The sequence below is a fragment of the Hydra viridissima genome, unplaced genomic scaffold (assembly GCF_058129835.1).
Source record: "Hydra viridissima isolate aposymbiotic clone 2 unplaced genomic scaffold, HvirCarnegie_v1 scaffold_9, whole genome shotgun sequence".
NCBI lineage: Eukaryota > Metazoa > Cnidaria > Hydrozoa > Anthoathecata > Hydridae > Hydra > Hydra viridissima.
Genome location: NW_028324308.1, coordinates 16,936,202 through 16,960,000, shown reverse-complemented (window position 1 = coordinate 16,960,000; position 23,799 = coordinate 16,936,202). Strand labels below are relative to the sequence as shown.

Here is a 23,799-nt window from a genome sequence, read left to right as displayed (position 1 = left end):
TTTTAGTATAGGTATTACCCTCGCAACTTTAAGTTTGTCGGGAAAGATTCCTTGGTTTAAAGAGAGCGTAAAAATATGCGAAAGCGGAATTTTTAAATAAGGCATTGATTTAATTACTACATTACTGCTTACATCATCAACTCCATTACCTTTATTTGGTTTAAGTAAGTACATGGCATTAAGCAATTCTGTTTCTGTTAGCATATTATTAGCCATTGTATTATTATTAGAGATTAGGTATGATATTAGGTATGGATCTGTGCTAACAAATGCATGGTTAAACGAATTAGCAATTATTGCGTCGTTAATAATTTCACGGTTATTTATAATTAGTTTTTTTGGTAAACGACTAATATTCATATCTTTTTTACCTACAATATCTTTTATTATGTTCCAAGTTTTTTGTATATTATTTTTGTATTTTAAAAGTTCTTTTTTTTAATGAACTTCTCATACAATCGTTGCTTTTTTTTCGAAGATTTTATGATTCCGGGTGTTATCCAGGGATTTTGTTGAGTTTTTGTTTTAATAAATTTAGTTGTTATTGGGAATGCTTTAATTGTAGTGACATTCAAATATATGATAAAATTTATCATAAGCTTCATAAGTATTTTTTGTTTTCAAAACAGGTTCCCAGTTTGTTGTTGATAAAAGGCTAAAAAAAGTCGCAAGAGAAGCGTCTTTAATAACTCGTTTTTTAGTTTTTACCTTTTTAGGAAGTTGATTTAGCGATTTTTGTGCTGTTATAAAAACCGGAAAATGATCAGATATATCTTTAATAAATACTCCTGTTTTAATTTTTATGTTTTTATTAATTATAAATTGATCAATTAAAGTAGCAGTATTTTTTGTAATTCGAATCCATTTTAAAACATAATATCAAAAAAAGTTCTGACGTCTTTGTTTTTGTTGTATTCAAGCAAATCTAAATTCAGATCGCCTACGAAGTAAACGCATTTGCCACATAATTCTTCGCTTTAATTAAGCTTTCAATTTGTTATATTAAAATACTAAAGCTCATTTACTGAACAAAAGAGCGCCCTTTAACACTAACGTACCTTTGATAACTTTGAACATTATGATTTTATTATGAATCGAACCAAAAAATTATCTGGTGCTGAATTTAAGAAGAAAAGAAAACAGCGCCAAGAGAGTGACGAGAAACTACGAAACTGTTTCAAAAAGTGGTTGGTAACAAACTCAGTGGAAAAACAAATTATTTCGGAGGATACTTGCATTGAAGTTAATGATAAATTAACAGATCCTATAATTGACTTAAGTTCAGATCATCATTTGGAATTAATTGAAGAGGAGATTTTCATAAGCAAACGTCAAGAAGAATTTTGCACAACTGATTCAGAACCAATAAGGGAAGATGGAAATTCCCAGCTTTCAGGCCCAGCTGAAATGGACGAGGATGAACTTCATTCAGAAATCTCAGAAATTCCAGTGGCCTCGGAAAAAAATTTTCAACACAGGGATCCAGCAACATGGCCTAAAATAACGGACAAAATAAGATGCTTTTTGATTGAGCATGGGCCAGAGCAAGATAGAAGAGAGTTTTTCCCAAACACGCTGTGTGATTTTGACAACAGAATGCGACACTTCAGCTCAAAATGGTATGAAAAAATTCATCCCAATGGTGAAAAGTTTGTTCGCACTTGGCTGCAGTACAGCAACAAAAAAGATTCTTTATTTTGTTTTTGCTGTTTTTTATTTTCAACAACAAAAACCTACAATTTCTCAGAAATTTCCAAAGGGTTTTGTGACTGGAAAAAACTAAACCCAAGAATTCCGGAGCATGAAAACAGCAATGAACACCAAAGATGCTATTCTGATTGGAGAACTCTCGAAAAAAAACTTAAGGAAGGAAAGACCCTGGATTCTGATCTGCAGAGAGTTATCAGTGGAGAGATGAAAAAGTGGAAAGACATCTTGAAAGTGATTGTTGATGCAATTTTGTTCTGTGCCAAGAACAATCTTGCCCTTCGGGGAACAACAGAAGACATCGGTCAACAAAACTGTGGCATTTTTCTGAGCTTAATTGAGTTAATTAGCCATTATTATCCTTTAGTGACTGAACATATTGCGTCCGTTAAAGCAAAAAAAAACACAACATCCTACTTTTCTCCTCGAATTCAAAATGAGCTGATTGAGTTACTTGGGCAGAAAGTCAGGAACGAAATTTTGTCAAACATCAAAGAAGCTAAATACTACTCTGTTCTGTTTGACTGCACTCCAGATGCCTCCCACATAGAACAGATGTCTCAGATCATCAGGTATGTCCACATCAGTGATGAAACCTGCACAATTAAGGAAAGCTTTGTGGACTTCATTGAATCTCACCAAAAAACCGGAAAAGGTCTTGCAACAGAGATAACTGAAAAATTGATGAAGGATGGTCTAAACATTTCCGATTGCCGGGGCCAAGGCTATGATAATGGATCCAATATGTCTGGAAAATACAATGGCGTCAAAGCTCACATCCATTCTCTTAATGAGTCAGCAAGATTTGTTCCATGTGCAGCTCACACTTTAAATCTTGTTGGTGTTCATGCTGCTGAGGTTTCCCCACTCATGATTACGTTTTTTGGAAAGGTTCAAGCCATCTTTAACTTTTTTTCAAGCTCCACGTCAAGATGGGAAAAACTGATGAAAACGTTGACCATTTCATTAAAGGGAAACAGTGACACAAGATGGTCTGCCAAAAAAGAAGCAATCACACCATTGCACAGACAAATCAAAGACGTTCTTCAAGTTTTGGAATCCATTATCCACAATCCCATGACAAATGCTGTCACAGTTAGCAGTGCAAAAGAACTTCTCATTCAAATTGATTTCAGTTTTTTGTGTTTGTTGGATTTCTGGAGTCAAATTCTTTCTCTAATTGACCGGGAAAACAAACAGCTTCAGTTAAAAACCATTTCAATTGACATTGCTGCAAAAAAAATGAAAGGATTGAAGGCTTCCATTCAGAATCTTCGAGATGTTGGAGTGGACAACATTATCAAAGATGCCACAGAAAAAGCTCTGGTTAGCTTTTTCTTTGGCATCTTTGATAATGTTGTCCACTCCAACATCTCGAAGATTCTGAATGGAAGCTTTCCAATTAAGAGGAAGCGCAAAGTAAAGCGGATGGCACTTTATGAAGCTGAAGATGACTCTCACCTTCTCACAGCAAAAACAGAATTCGGATCTCAGTGCAACCTTGTGTTTGACAGCATTATTACACAAATTGAGTGGCGGTTTGAGGCTATGTCTGCTGTATCCTCTGATTTTGACTTCCTCAGTGGGCATTCACTCTCTAAAAGTTCAGTGGATGAACTCAAGAAAAAAGCTGCAAATTTATCTCAAATTTACAAGGCAGATTTAGACTCTTCCGATTTCCAGTCAGAAATGGCAAGCTTTAAATATCAAGCTGCCGCAATGATGGACAACTTTGAAAAATCTTCCCCGATCGACATTTTGCAGCTCATTCATAAATATTCTTTGACCGATGCTTATCCCAACACGGCAATTGCTATTCGCATCTTCCTCACCATACCAGTCACAGTTGCTACGTGTGAGAGAAGTTTCAGTAAACTTAAGCTCATAAAAAACTATATGAGGTCAAAAATGGGCCAAGAACGTTTGTCTAGTTTGGCTATAATTTCAATTGAAAATGAAGTGGCAAACAACATTGATTTTGATGATGTCATTAGTGAATTTGCCTCAAGAAAAGCCAGAAAAGTGACATTGAACTAAATTTTTTGCAACCTTAATGACAAATTTTACTTATAACTTGATGTGATAAATTTTGTGATCAATAAATCATTTTTTTCGTTGAATTTTCTCCTTTTTTTTTGGGGGGGGGGGGGGGGGGGGGGAGGGCGCAATTTTCTTTTCTTGCCCGAAGCGCAAAATTGGCTCGGTACGGCCCTGCATAGTTATAATAAAAAATTGAACTCGTTTTACAAGTCCATTCATAAGTAAAACAAAAAAGTCCATGGGCATCGATTTTCTGCTTGCAAGCTTACTATCAATTAGGTTTTGTAAATAGCTTTTAGCAATTTTATGCTTCTTCCAAAGCTAAAAAAGAAACTTTGTCCGTTTGTAATCCCCTCATCTTGTTAATTTTGTCATCCAAATAAAAATAGTACGAAGATTCATTACGTGTATATAGAACATGTTACCAGATAAAGTAATCAGTTCTCCAACTGTCAACAGTTTTAAAGCGAACCTCTAAAAATTTTAAAACACAGTGGAATTTGCAAAAAATAAAATAACAATTCGTTGGCGATTTGAAAATATTCATCATGTGGACCGAATGATATTGATTTTGGAAGAAGATTTTACTTTGATACTAACTGAGCTATCTTGTAAACAAAAAATCCAACACTGATTAAAATCATGTTAAGATGGCTTCTTGATTGCTAAAAAATTTTTTTAAAAACATTAAATGACTCTGCTTTTATGAGATTTTTTGATAAAGAGCTCATTTCGAGCAAAGATCAAATTTTAGGCATTCATTTTTTTATATTCTGATACGGCTCAATGCAAATATCTGCCTGGAAATTTTGATTTGTTCTGTTACATGAGGTATTTTTCCTTTTTTTAATGGTTCCTTAAGTGCAGAAAAAGAAATCAAAAGTGAGTGGACTTGTTAAAAAATTAAATCATTCGAGGTTTAGAGTGCTTAAAATGTAAACTGCTCACTTAAGATAAGATATTTTTATCATAATATTTTTATCATAATATCAAACCAGGGAAGCTATCAAACTTGACGGTTATTCTGGCAATAAATGTGTTACATCAATTAAAAAATAAACGAAGGACTCTGCAATCGAGAGCAGCAGGTTGCAACAAAACAATATAAGTCCTCAACATATTTAAAATAACATTTTATAGCAAAGTTAGAAATAAAGAAAAAAAAATTGCCTAGTACGTTCTGCATTTTTGATGACTTACACTAGACGCAATTTACAGTTTTTCTGAGTTGATGAACTCGGAAACCTTCTGTCAATTTTTGGTACGTCATCTTTATCAAAAACAGAATCATCACTGTCATTGATCACCCATGTCGATGCTTTTTATGTTATCTTTATGCTACAACAATTTCATGTTTATTTACTCTCTCGACAAAAAATCGCTTCGTCTTAATTAAATTTGATGGTGAGAAATGTGACTTTCACTTTTGTTGTCGTTACGATTATGTAAGTCATTATATCGTTTTAAAAGTCATTTTCTTGTCTCTAGAAGTCATTACGTTGACTACACTGTTGTCAATTAGACCACGCAAGTTGTAGATATTCTCTGTTTATCTTCTCTTAAAAAACACAATGTTCGATGTTTTACACAGAATCATAAACGTTTTTTTTATAATATAGTTCTACCAAACATTTAAAAATTTATATTATTTCTCGGTGGGTGTTTCAATGTCATAGAACTTTGTACCACAGTTTTGCAAAACGTAACATAGAACCCTATAGTAGTGAGCTAGCGAAATTTTGTAGTGTATGGAAACTAAAAACGCTTCGTACTTGTTTTTTCCCGTTGTTATGCGCTGTTTAAGACTTTAATTTTAAAGGTAATAAACGGCTTTGTAAATAAAATTTTATTACTCGCTCATTCATGATTACCGCAAATTTTCATGATCAAATTTAATTGATTTTATTCTAATTTAGTATGCATTGATTAGGTAGCTCAATCAAAGTACTTTAGTGAACTTATATAGTTCATAAAAAGCGATTAAAAAGCGTTTATTAAAGTTAACCGGTTATATAAAAGTTTATTATCGGTTGCTAAATACCGGTGTATTTGCCTATGTGCAAACTAATAGATTGTAAAGTGTCATATCTTAGTTTTTATGATTTTATGAGTTTTTCTAGATAACAAAAATGCATGTAAAGCATATCATTCCTAAAAATCAGAAAAGGCGCCCAGTTATATTTTTGTCATAGTATATATTTTTGTGTCCCAGTATTTTTTTGTTATGTCATAGTTGAGCTATGTGTAGACCTTAACTCCTCATGTTATCTTCTAAAAAAAAGATATAGATATTTTCCTAAAAGTAGATAAAGATTTATTTTAAAACTTTTCTTCTTATTCTAAATAAATTACTACTTCATAACATCTCTTATAGTTTGTTTTTTCTTAATTATGTTTTTGTACATATTAGTTGCCACTTAAAAGAAGATATCAATGGCCATGTTTTATGGCATACTTTATTAAGTGCTTATTATTGCTGCTTATGTTTTGTTGTCAATGTTGTCATTCTTGTTTAAAAACGTACTTTAGGCTAAGAAATATGAAAGTGAATACTTAAAGTAAACTATTTACAATATTGTATTTGGTAGCTTTTTGTATATTAGGTATTTAAGAGACTTTTATTCACAAGGAAATTGTTGAATTAAGAAAGATACTATTCCTAAATTTACTTTTAATTTGATTTAAATTGTAATATTTTATTATATACAGTAAGCTACAAAAAAATCAAAAAAAAAAGGGAAAAAAAGAGACAATACTTTTGTTCAAATAATACTTTATAAAATAAATAAGATTAAACTTAACTGTTAAAATTAATAAGGTAAGAGAAGAAAAAAAAAGGTATATTGAAATTATTTTTCATTTATCTAAATATATTTTAATGGCTTCAATCTATTTTTTTCCATGCAACTATTTGCTGTCTGGTGATCTATCTTGATGTCATCTGGATGATTGTGGTAATGCTTCTCCTAGTTCTATTGGTGCATATTTACAAAAGTACTCTTTTTCATCAGTAAAGAAACCCAGTTTAAGGATTTGTAAATTGTTGGTTAATTACTCAATGACCTTTGTGCATTATTACCTTTTCCATTTAATTTTGATGAAGTAATGTGGGTCAGTGTTACATGGTGAACAGCCCCAATTGCACATAGTTTAAACTCTTAATTATATTTTTTTCTATTCTGTTGACCTTTTTTATAGTAAGTCAATTTACATCTTTATACATTGCGTTACTGACATTTTTTCTTTGAAATTTTTCATTTACAACTTATAGTCAGCTGATAATCATGTTCTTGAAAATACAGTTATCTTTTAGATTTCTTGTTTTTGTTTCATGTAATGAAGATATTTTTTATTTTGGTCTAGAATCAAAAAAAAGAAAAAGAAAAAAAAGTTGGATCAGATGATAAAAAAAGATTTGAGAGCCAGTGCAAATAGTATTCCTAAAAGCAATTTATCTCTTTCTTAAATGACTTTATTAATTACTTTTTAAAAAGTTTGAGTTTTCTAGTGAAACAATTCGGCCCACAATTAAAAAACAAATTAAAGATTTAAAGAATTAGTTATACTTTCTTAGGTACTTCTTTCTATAAAGTAAATTTTGAATTTGTAAATTGTAAAAAAATGAAAATGAATAGTTTTACTAGAAAATTATTCCTACTTTTATAAAAAAGAAATCTGAGCATGTCCTGAAACAAACAAAAAGGCTAGTTTGTAAATAATCTGAAATTAGTCAAATAAAGTAAAGTTTGCTCTAAGTTGCCTGTTTTTTATAATATAGAGTAATTTTACTTTTATCTATGTTTTGTATTTAGAAAAAAATAATGAAGCCAAATAGTGAAAGTTTTAGTGATGAAGATAGTTGTTATGAAGTTCTTAAAACATTTGAAGATGAAGAAAAGAAGCAGACCCTTAGTAATATTAGAAGATCACATCTTTTTAATGAAAGCATGAGGGCAAGTCTTATTGGATTTAAAGATGGTGTACCTGGAAAATATAGTGGATATGTAGCCATTAAAAACAAAACAGATGAAAAAACAAAAATCAATGTTACTGAAGGAGATGACTCCCTTTCTCCTGTGCGTCCACCACGTAATCGGAAAAATAGTTCAACTGCACGAGCAGCTGTTAGTAAGTTGAATTTATTAGGATCTGTCCACAAAAAAATAATTTAATCTTAAATAATTTAAATCTTTACCATATATTGTTTTACCTACATAATATGTCTGGCATATTTTGCACAATGAAAAATTGAATCTCAAATGGTTTTATAAAGAAAAAGTTTATTCTCAAAAAGATTCTATGGCAAATTATGAGACCTGTAGAAAAAAAAAAAAGACGTCCAGAGCGTTTTTTATTTTTTATTTTATTTTTTATTGTTTTTTTAACTAATTAAGAGGGGAAATAAAAAATTTGTTTCTGCAAAAAACTTTTTTACTTTAAGTGATGTCCACTTGAATTAAATTTTATCAAGTAATGTTTAGTTTCAATTATATGATAAATAATTATAATAACTACAAAAATATAAAATTAATGTAAAGCTAAATCAGTATTTGTAAAAATGCTAAAGATGATCAAATTAAATATATATTTAATATTCATTTTTACTTTATTTTTTTACAGCACAAGTTTGTCTGGTAAAAACAATCACCTCAGAATGCAGCAGTATAGCAGCTGAAGATGTTGGGGATGAACAAAATACAAGATATGTAGAAAATGGAATTAGATATTTTGATAAAGAAACAGGTGTGATTCGATTTATATTATGTAGTATCAAATAAGATTTAATGGCAATAGTAATTAAATGGTAGTTTATTATTAAATTAGATTTAATGCTGAAATTTTGTTATCATGAAAATCCTGTCCATAACAAGCACACAAAAATTTTAAAAAGAATTCCATTTTTTTAGGATTCCCAAATGATTTAGAAAATCCAACTATTCTTCCAATGTCTGCTCTTGATTTTGAAAGATCATCAAGTTCTGATGAGTCCAGTGATTCATCTGAATCATCAAGTTTCAAAGATGATAAAATTTATGAACTTGTTGGTGAACTATACAAACATAAGAGCCTTGATGACAGTTTATCTAATTCAGTAAGTACTCTCTTTTTAATTGGTCATGGAAATCAAAATAAAACACACACACAACACACAAACACACAATGCACACACATATACCAGTGTATAAGTCAACTTATTTTTGGCTTCTTATGTTTTTAAGAAACACTTTTCATTCAAAATGGTTTAAAGTTGTGACTTACATACATACATACATACATACATACATACATACATACATACATACATACATACATACATACATACATACATACATACATACATACATACATACATACATACATACATACATACATACATACATACATACATACATACATACATACATTGGCACTTGTTTTTATTTGCAAAACTTTTACTAACTTAATACTATTTTTTTGCAAATTACAAATTTTAAAATTAATTTTTTGCAAATTAGTTTTAAAATTTGTAATTTTAAAAAATTTATAACTTTAAAATTTTTTAAAATTTGTAATTTTAAAAAATTTTAAATTTTGAAATCTACAATAAGACTCATTTTCATACTCCTCTGTTTTTATGTGTAAAAATCTCTGTTTTAGGTTTTATTTTTTTTATTTTTATATATACAGATTGAAACTGACTATGACAGCATTCATGAAATTGGAACACACAATGAGTCTTCAAAACCCCCTCTTCCACCTAGAAGAAGTGTTATATTTGATAGTCTTGCTGAATCAGGTTGTTGTTTTGTTGGTTGTTTTGGTTTTTGTTTTCTTGGTTGTTTTGGTTGTTGTTTTGTTGGTTGTTGTTTGAGTTTTTGATGAATGAATACTTTTAAAATTATAAATAAATCTCATTCATTTGCATTTGAGTTTTTTGTTGTCTCATTTTTATACTGGTTTTTAATGGTTTTTTATTTGAAGTTGGTTCATGAAAGTAATACCTCTCTGTACAATACTACAGCAATTAGAAAATTTTTGTTAAATGTTTGTAGCAGCAATAAAATTTGCTTTTAGACCTTGATAAAGAGACTTACATCCCTATCAACATGAACGAAGAACCAGCATCTCTTCCGCCATTGGTAGAAAATGCTGATGAAATACAAGTAACAACTTTTCAGATTTTTTTTTTTTCCTTTTTTTTTTTTTTTTTTTTTATTTCTTCATTTTTTAAAAACTTGAAATTTTTTGTATAGAAAAAACGCTACTCAATCATCAAATGTATTCTTGAGAATGAACGTATATACATGAAAAATTTAAGAAGGCTCATTGTGGTTTGAAATTTCTTGGTTTTTTGTTTTGATCATTTTTTATAAACCCCACTAAGAGTATTTTAGTTTTAGTATTGGCTATAATTACACTTCTTAACATTTTTTTTGGAATTTTTTTTTTTTTTTATAGTTTTAAAAATAGTAAAAAGCCCCGATTTTATCTTAAACATTTCATAAGATGGAAATTTTTTTTTTTTTGTTAATTGTGAAGGAGTATGAAGAACCACTTAAAGAAAGCAGGATTATAAGTCTTGATCGTGTCAAAGTCATTTTTAAACACGTCCATGAAATTTATCAGTGTCATCAGCTGTTCAATATGGCTCTAAATGATCGTGCTAAGGACTGGCTAAATACAGACACAATTGGGGATGTGATATATGCTTCAGTATGTCAGACCTCTAGTGTTTTTTTTAATTTTTTTGTATTCTTAATTTTCAAAAATGTTTTCTATAACACAAAAGCTGTTGAATATTTTGATGGTCTCAAGTAAAATTCAAGTGAACTGTTTATGAGGTAACTTGTCAGTAAAAATCTACAAAATACTTGAACATAAATTTCTTGTGAATTGTTATTTTGAAACAAAAATGAATTAAATTTCATGAAATGTTATAAGGGTTAGTATAATGTTACTTAAATTTTCTGATCTAACAAATAATCTCATGATTATTTAACAAATTTATAACAAATGATCACATGATTAAAACCTCATTGTTATTTTCAACCAAAAAGCAAGCAGTCAGGCTTTAAAAGCATTTTTTTTTTTTTAAAAAAGTTCTGTAAAAAAGTTCATAAATTTTTCTGCATACACTTGTTCAACATCAATTTGTCTTTTCAATTACATTTCAGTTTAATTTTTTTTTTTTTTAGTTTTCCAAGTCACTAGTGCTCAAAGCCTACAGTTCTTTTGTTTGTCATTTTTCTAATGCAATGGATAGCATCAAAGAAACGTGCAAACTTGTGCCAAGTTTCTTAAATTTTTTAAAGGTGCTAATTTTTTTAATTTCTTCTCAAATTGAAGCCCAAATACTTTGTTTTTATAAATTTGTTAGTGTATTGCAAGTTAACTTTTTAAAGTAAAACTTATTTCAGTATCGTCACTATCTGCATAACCAACAGTCTTTGTACAATTTAATGAGGCAACCTTTAATGGTCATACCACAGCTTGTTGTCCTTGTCCAAGCCCTTATGAAAGTTACTCCTTTTCCACATCCAGATAGGCTGGCTTTACAAATGTCACTAACACACCTTGAATGTTTGTCAGAGACTTTGGCTGAGAAAAGGAGGGACACTTTGATGAAGCACAAAGTTAAACAACTGGATATGTATTGTAATGGACTTTCAAAGGTGGTTATAAATGCATTATGCTTGCATTATCCTTATTGATGTTATTATTTTTAATGAGTTAATTTATTTTAGTTATATCCCTCTTTTTCCAATTTAACATTTTGTTTTACATAATCCTTCTCTCTCTTATATCTCTCTCTCTCTTATCACTAGATGTCATATGTTCATTCATCATTCCTAAAATATATCCCTCTTTTTCCAATGTAACATTTTGTTTTACATAATCCTTCTCTCTCTCTCTTATATCCCTCTTTTTCCAATGTAACATTTTGTTTTACATAATCCTTCTCTCTCTCTCTCTCTCTCTCTCTCTCTCTCTCTCTCTCTTATCACTAGATGTCATATGTTCATTCATCATTCCTAAAATAGTTTTTTTTCTTTTTCTTCCAACTATTTTTGATGACTTTGTGCACCATATATACCTGTGTTAAGTTGGCCTTCTATTACTAACTGAAAAATTAGCTTGACTTATACACCTGTATATACAGTATGCTTTATTTATCTTACATCATGTTAACTATGCATAAATTTATTCTTTGTATTTCTTGTTAATAAAAGATGCTTCTCATCATGATCATTTCTTCTTGCTAAACTTTTGTTATTTAAGTTCAAAGGTTTTTTTTTATTTTAAGTCATTTGCATCTAGCAAAAGATATTTCGTGCGTCAAGATGACATGATCCTCTGTGTAAGTAATTTTCTACCTGTTTATTAAATTGAAATATATTTTTGTTAAGATCATAGTACAAATAAAATATATGATAAATAAAAGGCCTGCATGATGTATACAAGTTTTAATAAATTTATGTTTGCCAGGTTGTTAAAGACGGAAACATTGTTAAAACCAAAAATCTGCGTTTGTTTATGCTAAGTGATATGCTGGTGTGTACACGTCACTTACATAAGTAAGTTTAAATTACTTTTTCAAATAAGATTCACAGTTATTTATTTGTTTTACTTATTTGAAACTTTTTTTAATGAACTTGTTTAAAGGCATCAACAAATCAAACGCATGTCCAACAAACGGTATGAGGTTAAATGGTGTGTTCCTATTATTGATGTTAATGTAGATCAAATTGGGAAAGGTGTTTCTGTAAACATGATCCAACACAAGAGTTTCATCCAACAATCAAATTCTTGTGAGTATTTTGTATCATGATTTTGCCACAGTAAAAATATTCTGAGTATTAAGGATAATTATTACAGGGTTTTTTTTTTTTTTTACAATAAATAAAATTCTTGTTGAAGAAGAAAATGTTATTATAATTCAAGTTTTTTTAGTGAAATGTTTTATGAAATTTCAAAAATTTCAAAAATTAATTGATATCAATAAAGTTTGTGTTTGCAGCAACTTATCCTTGTCCTGAGAGGATCAATGATCTGCAGCATGACATAAATGTGATTGGTCAAATATGTGGTCTTGTTGCATCTCTTAGAAGAACTTACAAGGTCTGTAGTTTCCATTAGCATACTTGGGTTGTTTAAAGTTTCTTTGCAGTTTAATGGAAAATAACATTTGGTTTCTATTTAGTTTACTAACGTCAATAAAGTTAATAACTGGTTTAAAGATGTCAGAAATGTGCTCAATGGAGAAATGGCGTTGGCAAATATGCATTGGATTGAGTTATCTATTCCAGATATGCAGTGAGACAATTTTTCTGTGTTTGGTTTGTCTATATTTTTTCTTTAATGAGGAATGGTAGAGTATTTCTTCTATTTTCTATATATTCTTTAAAGGGAAATGGTAGAGTATCTCTTCTATTTTCTATATATTCTTTAAGGGGGAATGGTCGAGTATCTCTTCTATTTAATGTTAATTCACCCATAAAAAAGATGGAATGGCTAGCAGAACTAGACAATGTCAAGCTACATCTTTCACTTGATAATAACCCTGGTTGGTATATGCAAGAGGAAAGTGTGTCAGCTGGAGAGACTGCGGTTTTACGAAGGACGCTTCCACTGATAACAAAAAAATTTCCACTTTTTGCAATTGACCCTAAGTATACTGTAAGACTTATTCTTTAACATTTATATTGATATTTATTTTATAACATTTATATTGATATTTATTTTATAACATTTATATTGATATTTATTTTATAACATTTATATTGATATTTATTTTATAACATTTATATTGATATTTATTTTATAACATTTTTTATTCTATATTATTCTTTAAGAAGTCTTTGCACAGTGGAGAATTCCATTGAAATAGGTAGCCAAAAATATTATCATTGTATTAGTAATTACAGAGACTTATATAATATTTAATGAACATATTTTTGATTTTTGTGTTTAGACCTGTTCATGAGCATAGTGGGGGTGGGTGGGTCGGGGTTTTGATAGGGATGGGAACCAAGGTGCAGCTGCACTCCCCTTGTAGTTAAATGATTCAGTCTGCATAATTTTCAGTACAAAGTCTAATATTTCTTGATTAAATTTTCTGTTTATTTAATAAATTTACATTGTAAACTAATCCCTAAAAATGTTGTTTATTGTACACAGTTCAGAACTTTATTTAAACATCAGTATTTTCAATATTCTTGTCTGCATCTAATTTTAAATTTTCATCAACAGTGTCAACATTTAGATATAATTCTTTTAAGTCATCAATTTCATTTGATTCCATATCAGAAAAATTTTCACTTTCATTTTCGAACTGCTAACAAACTTTTAACTTAATATGGTAAGTTCAAATGTTTCCTGTTTTTCAATCTTCTCGCTAATGAAATTGAATTCTGGGGTCTGAAGTATGCATAGCTCAAATAAAAATGTCAAACAAATTAGTTTCTCTGCTTATTTTTCTGGTGTTCACAATTAAATTTATAAATTCATAACACAACATGTGACAACTAAATATCCGGACAAACTTTGAAAATGAATATCTCTTGAGCAGAGTTATCAATTTTTTTAACTTGAAAAGTTAAAAATATTAGTTTATTAGTCCATTTTGACAAACACTGTTAATTTTTGTGAAAGTACTCACCCCCAAGCCAATGTATCAACTTTGGTTGAATTTTTGATACAATACTTGATTGGATTTCTTATTTGGATGAAATTTTTAGCTTGCCAATTATCTAAAAAATTTAATTTGGGCACATTAGCAGGGTTTTTGTCTCTTAGCACATATTCGATATTTTCATCTTTTAGGTAACCTTGTACTTTGTTTGAATAGTGTGTAGAAGCTTGATCAGGTCAGAACACAGTTTTGTCGTTTTTGTGAGCCTTGTTGATGAAGTTCTTTAACTTAATCAGACATTCAGAAATGTATACATCCTTGTTGACTGCTTGGCCCAAAGAAGCAATGTTATGTTTTCAGACTCCTTTCTCAGACAAGGCTATCCAAACTAATAATTTTGACTTATATTCTTTTGAGCATGACCTCATTAGGCTTTGCATCAGGATCAGAAGTATAATATCCTGCGTTGTCAGAAAGATTGGTGTTTCTTTAAGGAAAATATGACTCATCATTAATGATCACAAGTTTTTTCAAAAAAAGGTACAACAAATTTTTGGCACTTATGACGCACAGCTGCTTTCATTTTTTAGATTAACATATTGAGGCTACAAAGTTTGTCCGGATTTTTAGTTGTCACATGTTAATTGGTCAACATAATCTAACACCCTGAGATATGTTATTTCGTAAAATATTGTTTGGGCCCAAATCTACATGTTGTCAAAGAGTTGATGCTGCTGTGGCTAAAAGATCCAAATTTTGTAGGTTATTTCTATTGGAATTGTTAAAACATGGGTGGTATTTTAAGTGGCCTAATGTTACATCCATACCCCAACTACTTTTTAGTATTAACTCATCTGTCTTTTTTGTTATTATATAAATATTGTAAAATTTCCATTTCCTGTAATTTCACAAGCTGCTTGGCTGTATGGTCCATAAGATCTTGCAGTTTAACTTTGGCCTTTGTTTCAGTAACTTTGATGGAAGTTTTTTTAAGGTGACTCATTTTTTATTTCAGTGATTGCTTGATGTAATGCATGGAACTTCTTTATAAGTATTTTCATAAACACGTTTTGAAAGTTTATTACCCAAGAAGCATGCAAAAAATTCTTCAGATGCCATTTTCTTTTGCAACTTAGTTGAGTTAAAGCAAAAATGATTCATGTTGCCTTTTTTGCAATGACACTAAGTAACTTGTCTAAATTAAAATTATGTTTATCAAGTGCTGTTCTTTTTGTAACTAAAAATCTCTTTTTGACAGATTCTGTTTTTGAATTAAATGGTGTATTTACTATCAATCTTTGTTTTGCATTTTCATTTATTGAACCTTCTTGGTTTGTTATTAAAACAAATGTTTTAGTATCAATTTATATTATTCGTTATGCAAATTAAATCATTTCTTTCAAATACTGAATTAAGCTAAACATGATTCATTTTATCAAATTTGTTTTGTTTAATGTAATGCAAAGAGTGCCGCATTTTGATTCCCTCTTTGTTCTTAGTTCATAACAAAGTTCATAACTTGCAAAGCAAAAAAAAAATCTTGTTGTTGTGGTTTATTGGTTGATCAGTGGAACGATAAAAAATACATTGAGTTTACAATGTTATTCTCTTAAATTAACTATGAGCTTTAAAACCATAAAAATGTGAAGTTAAAGCAAAAATAACTTTTTTCTATCAACACAAAAAGCAAATTCACTTTAGTTTTTCGTCAAAGCAGGTTCACTTTGCTTCTTCATCAAAGCAGATTCACTTTATTTTTTCGTCAAAGCAAATTTGTTTTTGTTTTGACGATAAATGATAAAACATTTTTTCTTTCCTCATTTGGAAAATCATAAATTGTTCAAAAATATTTCATACTCAAGATTACAGATGTTGACAGGCCACACTTCTTAGGGATCGCACTTCTCAGAGGTATTAAACATCTTCACTGAGAAGTGTGGTCGCTATATCACACATATTTAACATCAGGTTAGATATTAAACAGTATGGATTTTTTTCTGAAATTTAATTACTTTATTACTTGCCTATTTGAAAACCTTTCTAATGATCTGTATTGAATATATTTCATCGAAATATATTATGAAAACATAATAATTGCTATAATCTTGCATCATGATAAATTTTATCCAAAATCTATAACAAACTATAAGAAGCCACTGCTATTAAGTCTGTTACGTTTTAAAACCTCATCAATTAAAAAAAACCTTAGTAAAGGTGTTAGCATCTAAATCTACTTTTTTTTGTACTAAAAAATTTGTAGTAAGTCACTTTTTTGATTTTTGGCCATGTGATTCATTTGATTTTTACTCAAAAAAACAATCATCAAATAAAATTTAAGAGTATTGTTGTTATCACTATTTATGTAAATGATCATTGTCGCTAAACTTTAGTAAAATAAACTTTTATTTATTTTTTAACTTTAAATACTCAGGGATAATGGTAATTAACATTTGATTATTTGGTTTTATTTTATTCATAAATTCTTCACTGAACATTTATGCTTAGAAATCCATTCAAACTGCCTCCTTGCATATGCTAATTTTTTTCTTCTTTGTGATCTACACTTTAATATTTTATTTAATATAATAATTTTATTAATATTATTAATATGTAAAATATTTATATTAATTTGTATTTTAGGTGGAGACCATTCTGGAGATACCTTATACCCACGCTGCTAATCCAGTGTTGTGGGTTTTTTCGGGCACTGAGCACATTGGTGTTGTTACCATACTTGAAATGACATCTAACCCTTCCACTTATGAGAGTTTTGTTGCTTGTGATGCAAGAATATGTTGTGCTGAGATAGTTGAGGAAACAGATGGCTTTACAATATGGATAGGAGCTATAACTGGAAAGTAAATGAATTTATTTTTAGGTATTCCTAAAGAAGTTCTGAGTAACTAAAAGTTTACTTATTTTTTCTTCAACCATTTCGAATCTCTTTGTACTTTTTACCAGAAGACTGAGTTGCTTTCTTTTTTTATGGCGTTTGTTGTCATGGCGTTTGTTGTTATTTTTTCTTAAATTGGTTGTTAAAAAAGTTTTTCTTGTGGAATTTTTTCTTAATATATATTTTACGTGTTCTTTGTGACTTAATATTTGCTGCTCTATTTAAGAGTTCTAGTATATTCAACAGACAGTCTACAAAAAAAACAACTTTTCTTTAAAACTGTACTAAAAGATTCAGTTGTTAGTATGAGGTAAGTCTCTATTGTTTCAGATTTCAGTCAAAATACAACATCTTTATAATTTGTTAATCTTTTAAAATGATTAGTTTCAAGAACCTTCAACAATCCTTGTTTATGTAAAACATATGTATGAATTGTAGTATATGACAAAAAAGAGAAAATTAAGGCATCAGTTTTGTCTTGATTTTTTTTGTCTTGATTTTTTTTTTTTTTTTCATAGTTTCTTCATTTACATAGATTCTCCCAAGACAAAGTATTTCTTGGTCTTGCTAATGGCATGTTAGCGTGTTTCAGAAGGAAGATGAGTATGTTAAATTTTCTTTATTATTTTTACCATTTTCTTTATCATACACTAAAAAAATTTTTTTTTTAGTGTTTAATAGAGAAAATGGTAATTTTTTTCACTTTTTATAATTGAATGAGGCAAAAATAACTTCTATATCTTTTGGTACTTTTTATTATTCGTCTTTTGGTACTTTTTATTAATCATCTTTTCAAAGTAAATTAATTTTATGTCTATTTGTACTGATATTTGTTGATGCTTTATTATAAAAAAAAAAATTTCAAAAAAAAGCTTTCTTTTTCTAGATGGCAGTTGGGACATTGCATACCCCACCATTATAAATTTGGGCATTCAATCAGTGATGTGTTTGTCAGAAGTGGATGGAAGTCTTTGGTGTGCAAGTGGTATACACATACTCATATTGGATACACATACACTTGGCATAAGGGTAAAAGCTTAGATGCATGTAAAAGCTTAGATGCTAATTAATGAGATTATGTCAGCATATGTTTTGAATCATAACTGGTCTCATTTGAAATATCATCACCAAGGTTACATCCCAAGGAATATAGTTACCATTAAACTTCTTTTTAAAAATATTTCTTTTACATAAAATAATCTAACATTTTACTTAAGTTTAGTTTCTATTTTTTTAGCAAAAAATTGACACTAGCGAATATATTAAACGACCTGTAAGAAACTTAGCATTGTGTGGCATGGGAGTTTGGGTTTCCAATTGGAAATCAGCAAATCTAAATCTGTACCATATTGAAACACATGAGCTTTTACAGACAATTAGTGTGACTACACCATTGTTGCGAATGAAAAATGGTAACAATTGTCCAGGCTAAATATATTTTGCTGTTCATAAAGTTGTGCTTTTGATTTGTGTTCGCTAATAAATGATTGCAATTTTTAACAATTGAAAGTACACTCATTAGAAAAAATGTTAAAAAATTTGGCAAAACCTTGATACGTTTTTTTTAACAACTTATCTTTGTAAATGATTAAGTTTGTCTACAAACTTTTGCTGCTGCAAATTTTAATGGTTAAAAAGTTGAACTTAAAACTAAAGTAATTAAGGCTTACAAAAGTATTTTAATATTTAATGTAATCTAAAAGTATTTCGTTTCCTGTAGGAATTTGTTAGTTTTATTGCAAAAAGACTTGTTGTCTCAACTCCTCTGTTGTTTAAAAAGATTAGAGGATATGTTTACATAACCTTAATTTAAAAATACAACAAAAGTTTAATTTTTAAACTTACACTTAATGAACAGAAAATACTTTTTCTCTATTACTGTTTTCTTGTTGTTGTGTTACATCTTCTTTGTTTTGATAGATATTGATCTTATACCTGGATCAAATTTGGATAAAGTTTATGTAACATCACTGCTTGCAAAAGAAGGTCTCCTTTGGGTGGGTTTAAATATTGGATTGATAATTACATATCCTCTTCCTCGGTTGGGAGGTATTCCAACTGTGTCAGGACAAGCTTGCATATCTTTTCATGCACACAAAGGGCCAGTTAAATATTTTCATGCTTTTAAAGTTCAAGCCAATAGAAAACAGCAAGATGCCATGAATGCAGGTGACTTTTTTTTTTTGTTTTTCTGTGTGTGTAATTTTGTACCTTGTTTTACAAATAATTAGAATTGATAAGCAGTAACTAGGATCAATTTTACTAATGTGCATATTGATGTAGTTTTCATTTTGAAATAGTAATAATTGTTTAAATGCCAGCATTTTAAATAGTTATTACTAATTAACAATGGTTAAAGCTATATAATAGCTTTTTATTTAATCTCCTTATAAAATTTTCTGCCATCAGGTTCTAATAAATTTTGTATTTCATATAAAATTGCATTCATTATTTATAATTATTTATTCAGTATTAAAAATGTATTTTTTAAAATACTTTTAATTATCATGATTGTCCTGTTTAGCACGAGATAATGTTTTGGCTGATTCAATGGTTTCATCTAAAGAAACTTTGGGTGAAAATTCTCACCATCCCATGTTATCAGCAGAAGAGCCTTATTACTTCACAGTTGAGGCTGAAGATGTTAGTGATGTTACTGCGAATGAATATGATATAAAAAAGACACAAAATGGTGACAAAAATGATGAATCTGGTGTTAATATTCATGAACACAGTGAAAAGATGTGCAAAAGTGTCAATGACAATCTATGTTTTTCTTTTGAAGATCACACAACTTTTAATGATAATTTTATAGAACCTTTTCAAAATTTCGAAAACTTGCCACCTGTTTCAAATACTTTAGAAAAAACAACAGACACAGATTTTCCCATTAAAGAAGATCTGGAAAGTTCTGTTCCTATCACAGATTCTGAAATCAATTTTAATTCATTAGAAACTGACCTAAGTAAAGAAAACATTCTTGAAGATTCTCAATCAAAAAAGGTGGACTTAATTGCAAATGCTGCACAAATTCAAGATATCGGCAGTTACATGATATCTGTTGAGTCTGCACAAGTTGAAAGTGGTTGTGAGAAACTAAAAAGTGATTCTGCTTCTCCTCCTGCCATTGAATCTGTTGACAGCACATCAACCAGTATAATTACAAATATAGCATCAGACCCTGAAGAAGATAGCAATAAGGCACTTTTATCAAATGAAACTGTTGAAAATCTTGTTAATCTTGATGAGCTATTACCAGAGGAAGATTCTAATACTAATAATACAACTATTAAACTGATAAAGAGTTTATCAAATGAGTATACCGATGGCTATACTAAAGCACAATCTGTTGATTTGTCTCAATCTTTTGCAGATTCAGATGGAAGACTTAAGACAACAGAATATGAATCTAATGTCTCAAATTGTGATGAGTTGTTGCAATCGTCTAATTATGAGCATCCTGTTGAGATTTCTGACCTATCCTATGCTATTATAGACAAAAGTTCAAGATTTAACACAAATAGTTCACTTACGAATTCTATTACTGAAGTAATACCTTGTTTAGATGATTTGTATAAAGAACTTCCTCTGCCTAAAACCCCTTCTACCAATAAAAATCATCAAGAATCTGATTATATGTCACTTTTAAATGCTCCTCTAAGTAGCTCTGTTTCATCTATGATTGGCCTTAAAGCCTATGAGAAAGAGATATCAATAAATACCTCAGCAGTTTCATATGAAACTAATGAAAATTATTATGCATCTTTAACCGAAGTCTCAAAACAAGATGAAGATGTTCACAGGGAATTGCTTTTATCTCCATGGTATGTTATCAGTATAGGTGTAGGTCACATTGACCTAAGAAACGCTCGACGAGCATCGACCACTTTAGATCTTTTTAAAGTGTTCTCTTCTACTGATTGTGAAGCTCAGTTGTTCATTTGGAAGTTGGCGTAATCTTTTGTTTTATTTTTAATATTGAATATTTTTATCATTTTTTTAAAAATGTGCATTAAATTTTGTGAAATAAAAATTTTTGTTGAAGCTTTTCTAAATATATTTTTAACATATTTTTTTAATATTTTTGTAAATATTAAGCACAATATAAATGTTATTGTAATATACATATACACCATGTAAAAATAAGAACCTTTTATTTTTAATTTAACTTGATATTTTTTTACATCAGTCACAATTTTTTAATATTTTCATCAGAGATTTTCTTAGATATATTTTTTTAATACAGAAAATAAATCCAAACAGTTGTTTTAAATTTATGACTTAAAGTTTTTTTAACCTATCAAGCAAAAGTTTTTTTTTTAATGTGGGAAAAAAAGGATTTTTTTTTGCCACATTTTTTCAATACCTCTATTGGTTTAAACAAAATATTTTATGGCAAATTTGTTTTTTAAGAATTCAATTTATTTTCAAAAATGTTTGTTTAAAGTTTTTTTGTAATTTTTTGGATTCTACGAATGAAGAGCTTAATGAAAAATGGAACTCAGTAAAAATAAAATAAAACCACCAGATGTTGTTCTTTTGATCCATCCTTCATCCATAAATTTTTTAACAGACAACTTGGTGATTACTGTGTAATTGCTAACATTTTTCCGTGGCAAAAGTTACATTTTACTGATAATTTAAATGAATTTAGGGCGAATTTCTCTTTTTTAGAAATAAAAATCATGTTTGGTCGGTCATTCATTAAAAAGATATTGGTGTTGTGTATTTGCTTTGCATTAGTTACATTCTTGTTGTTCTTTTCTCATGTTCACGAAGATGAAAGTGCAGACGGGTTCCTTCATTATCAGTTAAGCAAACTTACTGACCAGATTGCAAACTGGATTGAAGGTGAAGTATTAGGAATTTCTTATGAAGAACGTTTTTGTAAACATTTAGAAGGTTGGAACCGAAGTAGTGCTTATCCACCAATAAGTACAGTTGCCAAGCAACTAAATATTCATAATGGTGATTCAATTTTTGTTAATGGCCTGCATTGTGGGGAATGGTTAATTGCTCTGCATGATTTATTTCCTGATGTAAAACTTTATGGAGTTGATAAAGATTCTGATTCAATTCAGTACGTTAACAAATTAGTTAATGGTACTTTCAAACAATCACAACCATTTGAGTTAGACAAGTTACATTTTGAAAACAATGTAAGATTCGACCATGCTATAGTAGACAGTGTTTTATCTATTTATCCCCCTGAATGGCAATGCAAGACAATTAAACAAATGATTCCGATGTTAAAAGCCGGTGGTTCTTTATATATCGGAAAAAACTTTGAGCAGAGTGGACAGTATGAACATGAGCAAAACTTACAAAGACATTCCCATGTTAGGGTTTTACCAAAATGCTTCTGGAGTAAAGTTTGTTTGCTTCAGCGGTCAGACATAGTAGAAGTATTGTATTCCAAGGAATCTACCTTATTGAATTCTATACAAATGGCTGATAATCTTGCTGATGAGAAAGATAGGCTTCTAGTTGATGTTACTATGTGTGCCACATCAGTGTTTATTTATAAGCATATAACAGTTAATCGACAAGTAAAAAATCGTCTTCTTCCAAAGTCTAAATATCTGAGCAATATGCATAACCATCCATGTACATATTCAGAAACAATGAATGAGACTCAAGATAAAATTAGTGTGGATATCAAAAAAGCTGTCATGAACATGAAAATGCAAGGTCTTGATATGCATTAAATTCCATTAATATATATGTTTGCATTTATTATATTTACAGCTATTATATATGTATGTGTATGTATGTAATGTAGTGTTTGTATGTATATACACACAGATATACATTTATACAGGATTTTTATTTACTGGTGAAATTTTAAGCTCAGGGATCCATTGTTAATTTCTATTTAATGAAAATTAAAAAAAATATTTTAATTTTTTTTCCCAAAGATTTATGACGAAGATTATTAAGTGTAATGGTAATATTATTATACAAATCAGTGTGTAAATATTTTAAAATGTTTTTAGCATTCTAGTTTCTAGGAAAAATATAACCATTTAGTTTCTAGGAAAATTACAACCATTCATCTGGCAATCTCAGTTCTATGTATAGTATTTCAACTAAAGATTAAAAAAGAAATGTTTATATTATTTGTTTTTATTAGAAATATTTTTTCTTTGTTGCTGATGTTTTTAGTTGTTTTTTGTTGTTTTTTCAAAGTAAAGTAATAAGTGTGAATTTAAAAAATAATAATCTTATTATTTTTTAATTAAAAAGTCTTTTTATATAATGTTATTTATTTACAAGAAAGATTTTGATGTTTAACGTTGTTGGTTTTTATTTTTTGTACAAGAAATGAGTGCATCACCTTATGTTATTAAATAATTTGATTGCATTATTAATAAAAATCAATCTTCTGCATATTTTAGGCTTTATCATTTTCTTTATGTTGTTTTGAATTCTGATAAATTTTATGTAAACTGATATTGGCATAAAATTGTTGACAGCAGCACATTCCTTAAATTGTGTATTAATTTCTTTAAAGTAAATTCAAGTTAAATTTTCTTTATAGTAAAGT

The 23,799-nt window shown here is 29.1% G+C and overlaps 3 protein-coding genes across 6 annotated transcripts; all 3 read left to right on the top strand.

The window, feature by feature from the left end:
- The first annotated feature begins 1,089 nt into the window (after nucleotides 1–1,089).
- On the top strand, nucleotides 1,090–3,744 carry LOC145181359 (zinc finger MYM-type protein 1-like). The gene is made up of 2 exons (XM_090098739.1): nucleotides 1,090–1,642; nucleotides 1,748–3,744. Exons 1-2 carry the CDS (start codon nucleotides 1,090–1,092, stop codon nucleotides 3,742–3,744), a joined length of 2,550 nt encoding a protein of 849 aa, XP_089954865.1.
- Nucleotides 3,745–5,449: 1,705 nt separating this feature from the next.
- Nucleotides 5,450–21,512, top strand: LOC145185769 (rho guanine nucleotide exchange factor 10-like). Of its 4 annotated transcripts, XM_090098130.1 has the most exons (23): nucleotides 5,450–5,566; nucleotides 7,560–7,875; nucleotides 8,368–8,490; nucleotides 8,655–8,839; nucleotides 9,415–9,523; nucleotides 9,802–9,890; nucleotides 9,981–10,058; nucleotides 10,267–10,440; nucleotides 10,923–11,039; nucleotides 11,145–11,399; nucleotides 12,032–12,085; nucleotides 12,214–12,302; nucleotides 12,391–12,536; nucleotides 12,746–12,846; nucleotides 12,929–13,041; nucleotides 13,179–13,404; nucleotides 17,000–17,217; nucleotides 17,479–17,562; nucleotides 17,788–17,855; nucleotides 18,139–18,281; nucleotides 18,490–18,664; nucleotides 19,173–19,421; nucleotides 19,777–21,512. In XM_090098130.1, exons 2-23 carry the CDS (start codon nucleotides 7,569–7,571, stop codon nucleotides 21,207–21,209), a joined length of 4,536 nt encoding a protein of 1,511 aa, XP_089954256.1. In that variant the 5' UTR covers nucleotides 5,450–5,566; nucleotides 7,560–7,568; the 3' UTR covers nucleotides 21,210–21,512. The 4 variants fall into 4 exon arrangements, with proteins under 4 accessions (XP_089954256.1, XP_089954255.1, XP_089954258.1 ...); XM_090098129.1 differs by lacking the exon at nucleotides 5,450–5,566 and having other exon boundaries at nucleotides 5,735–7,875; XM_090098132.1 differs by lacking the exons at nucleotides 5,450–5,566; nucleotides 19,173–19,421; nucleotides 19,777–21,512 and having other exon boundaries at nucleotides 5,735–7,875; nucleotides 18,139–18,237; nucleotides 18,490–18,705.
- LOC145185772 (uncharacterized) lies at nucleotides 21,503–23,640 on the top strand. The gene has a single exon (XM_080061781.2). The coding sequence runs from the start codon at nucleotides 21,938–21,940 to the stop codon at nucleotides 22,958–22,960; it is 1,023 nt and encodes a 340-aa protein (XP_079917907.2). The 5' UTR covers nucleotides 21,503–21,937; the 3' UTR covers nucleotides 22,961–23,640.
- Nucleotides 23,641–23,799: the final 159 nt, after the last annotated feature.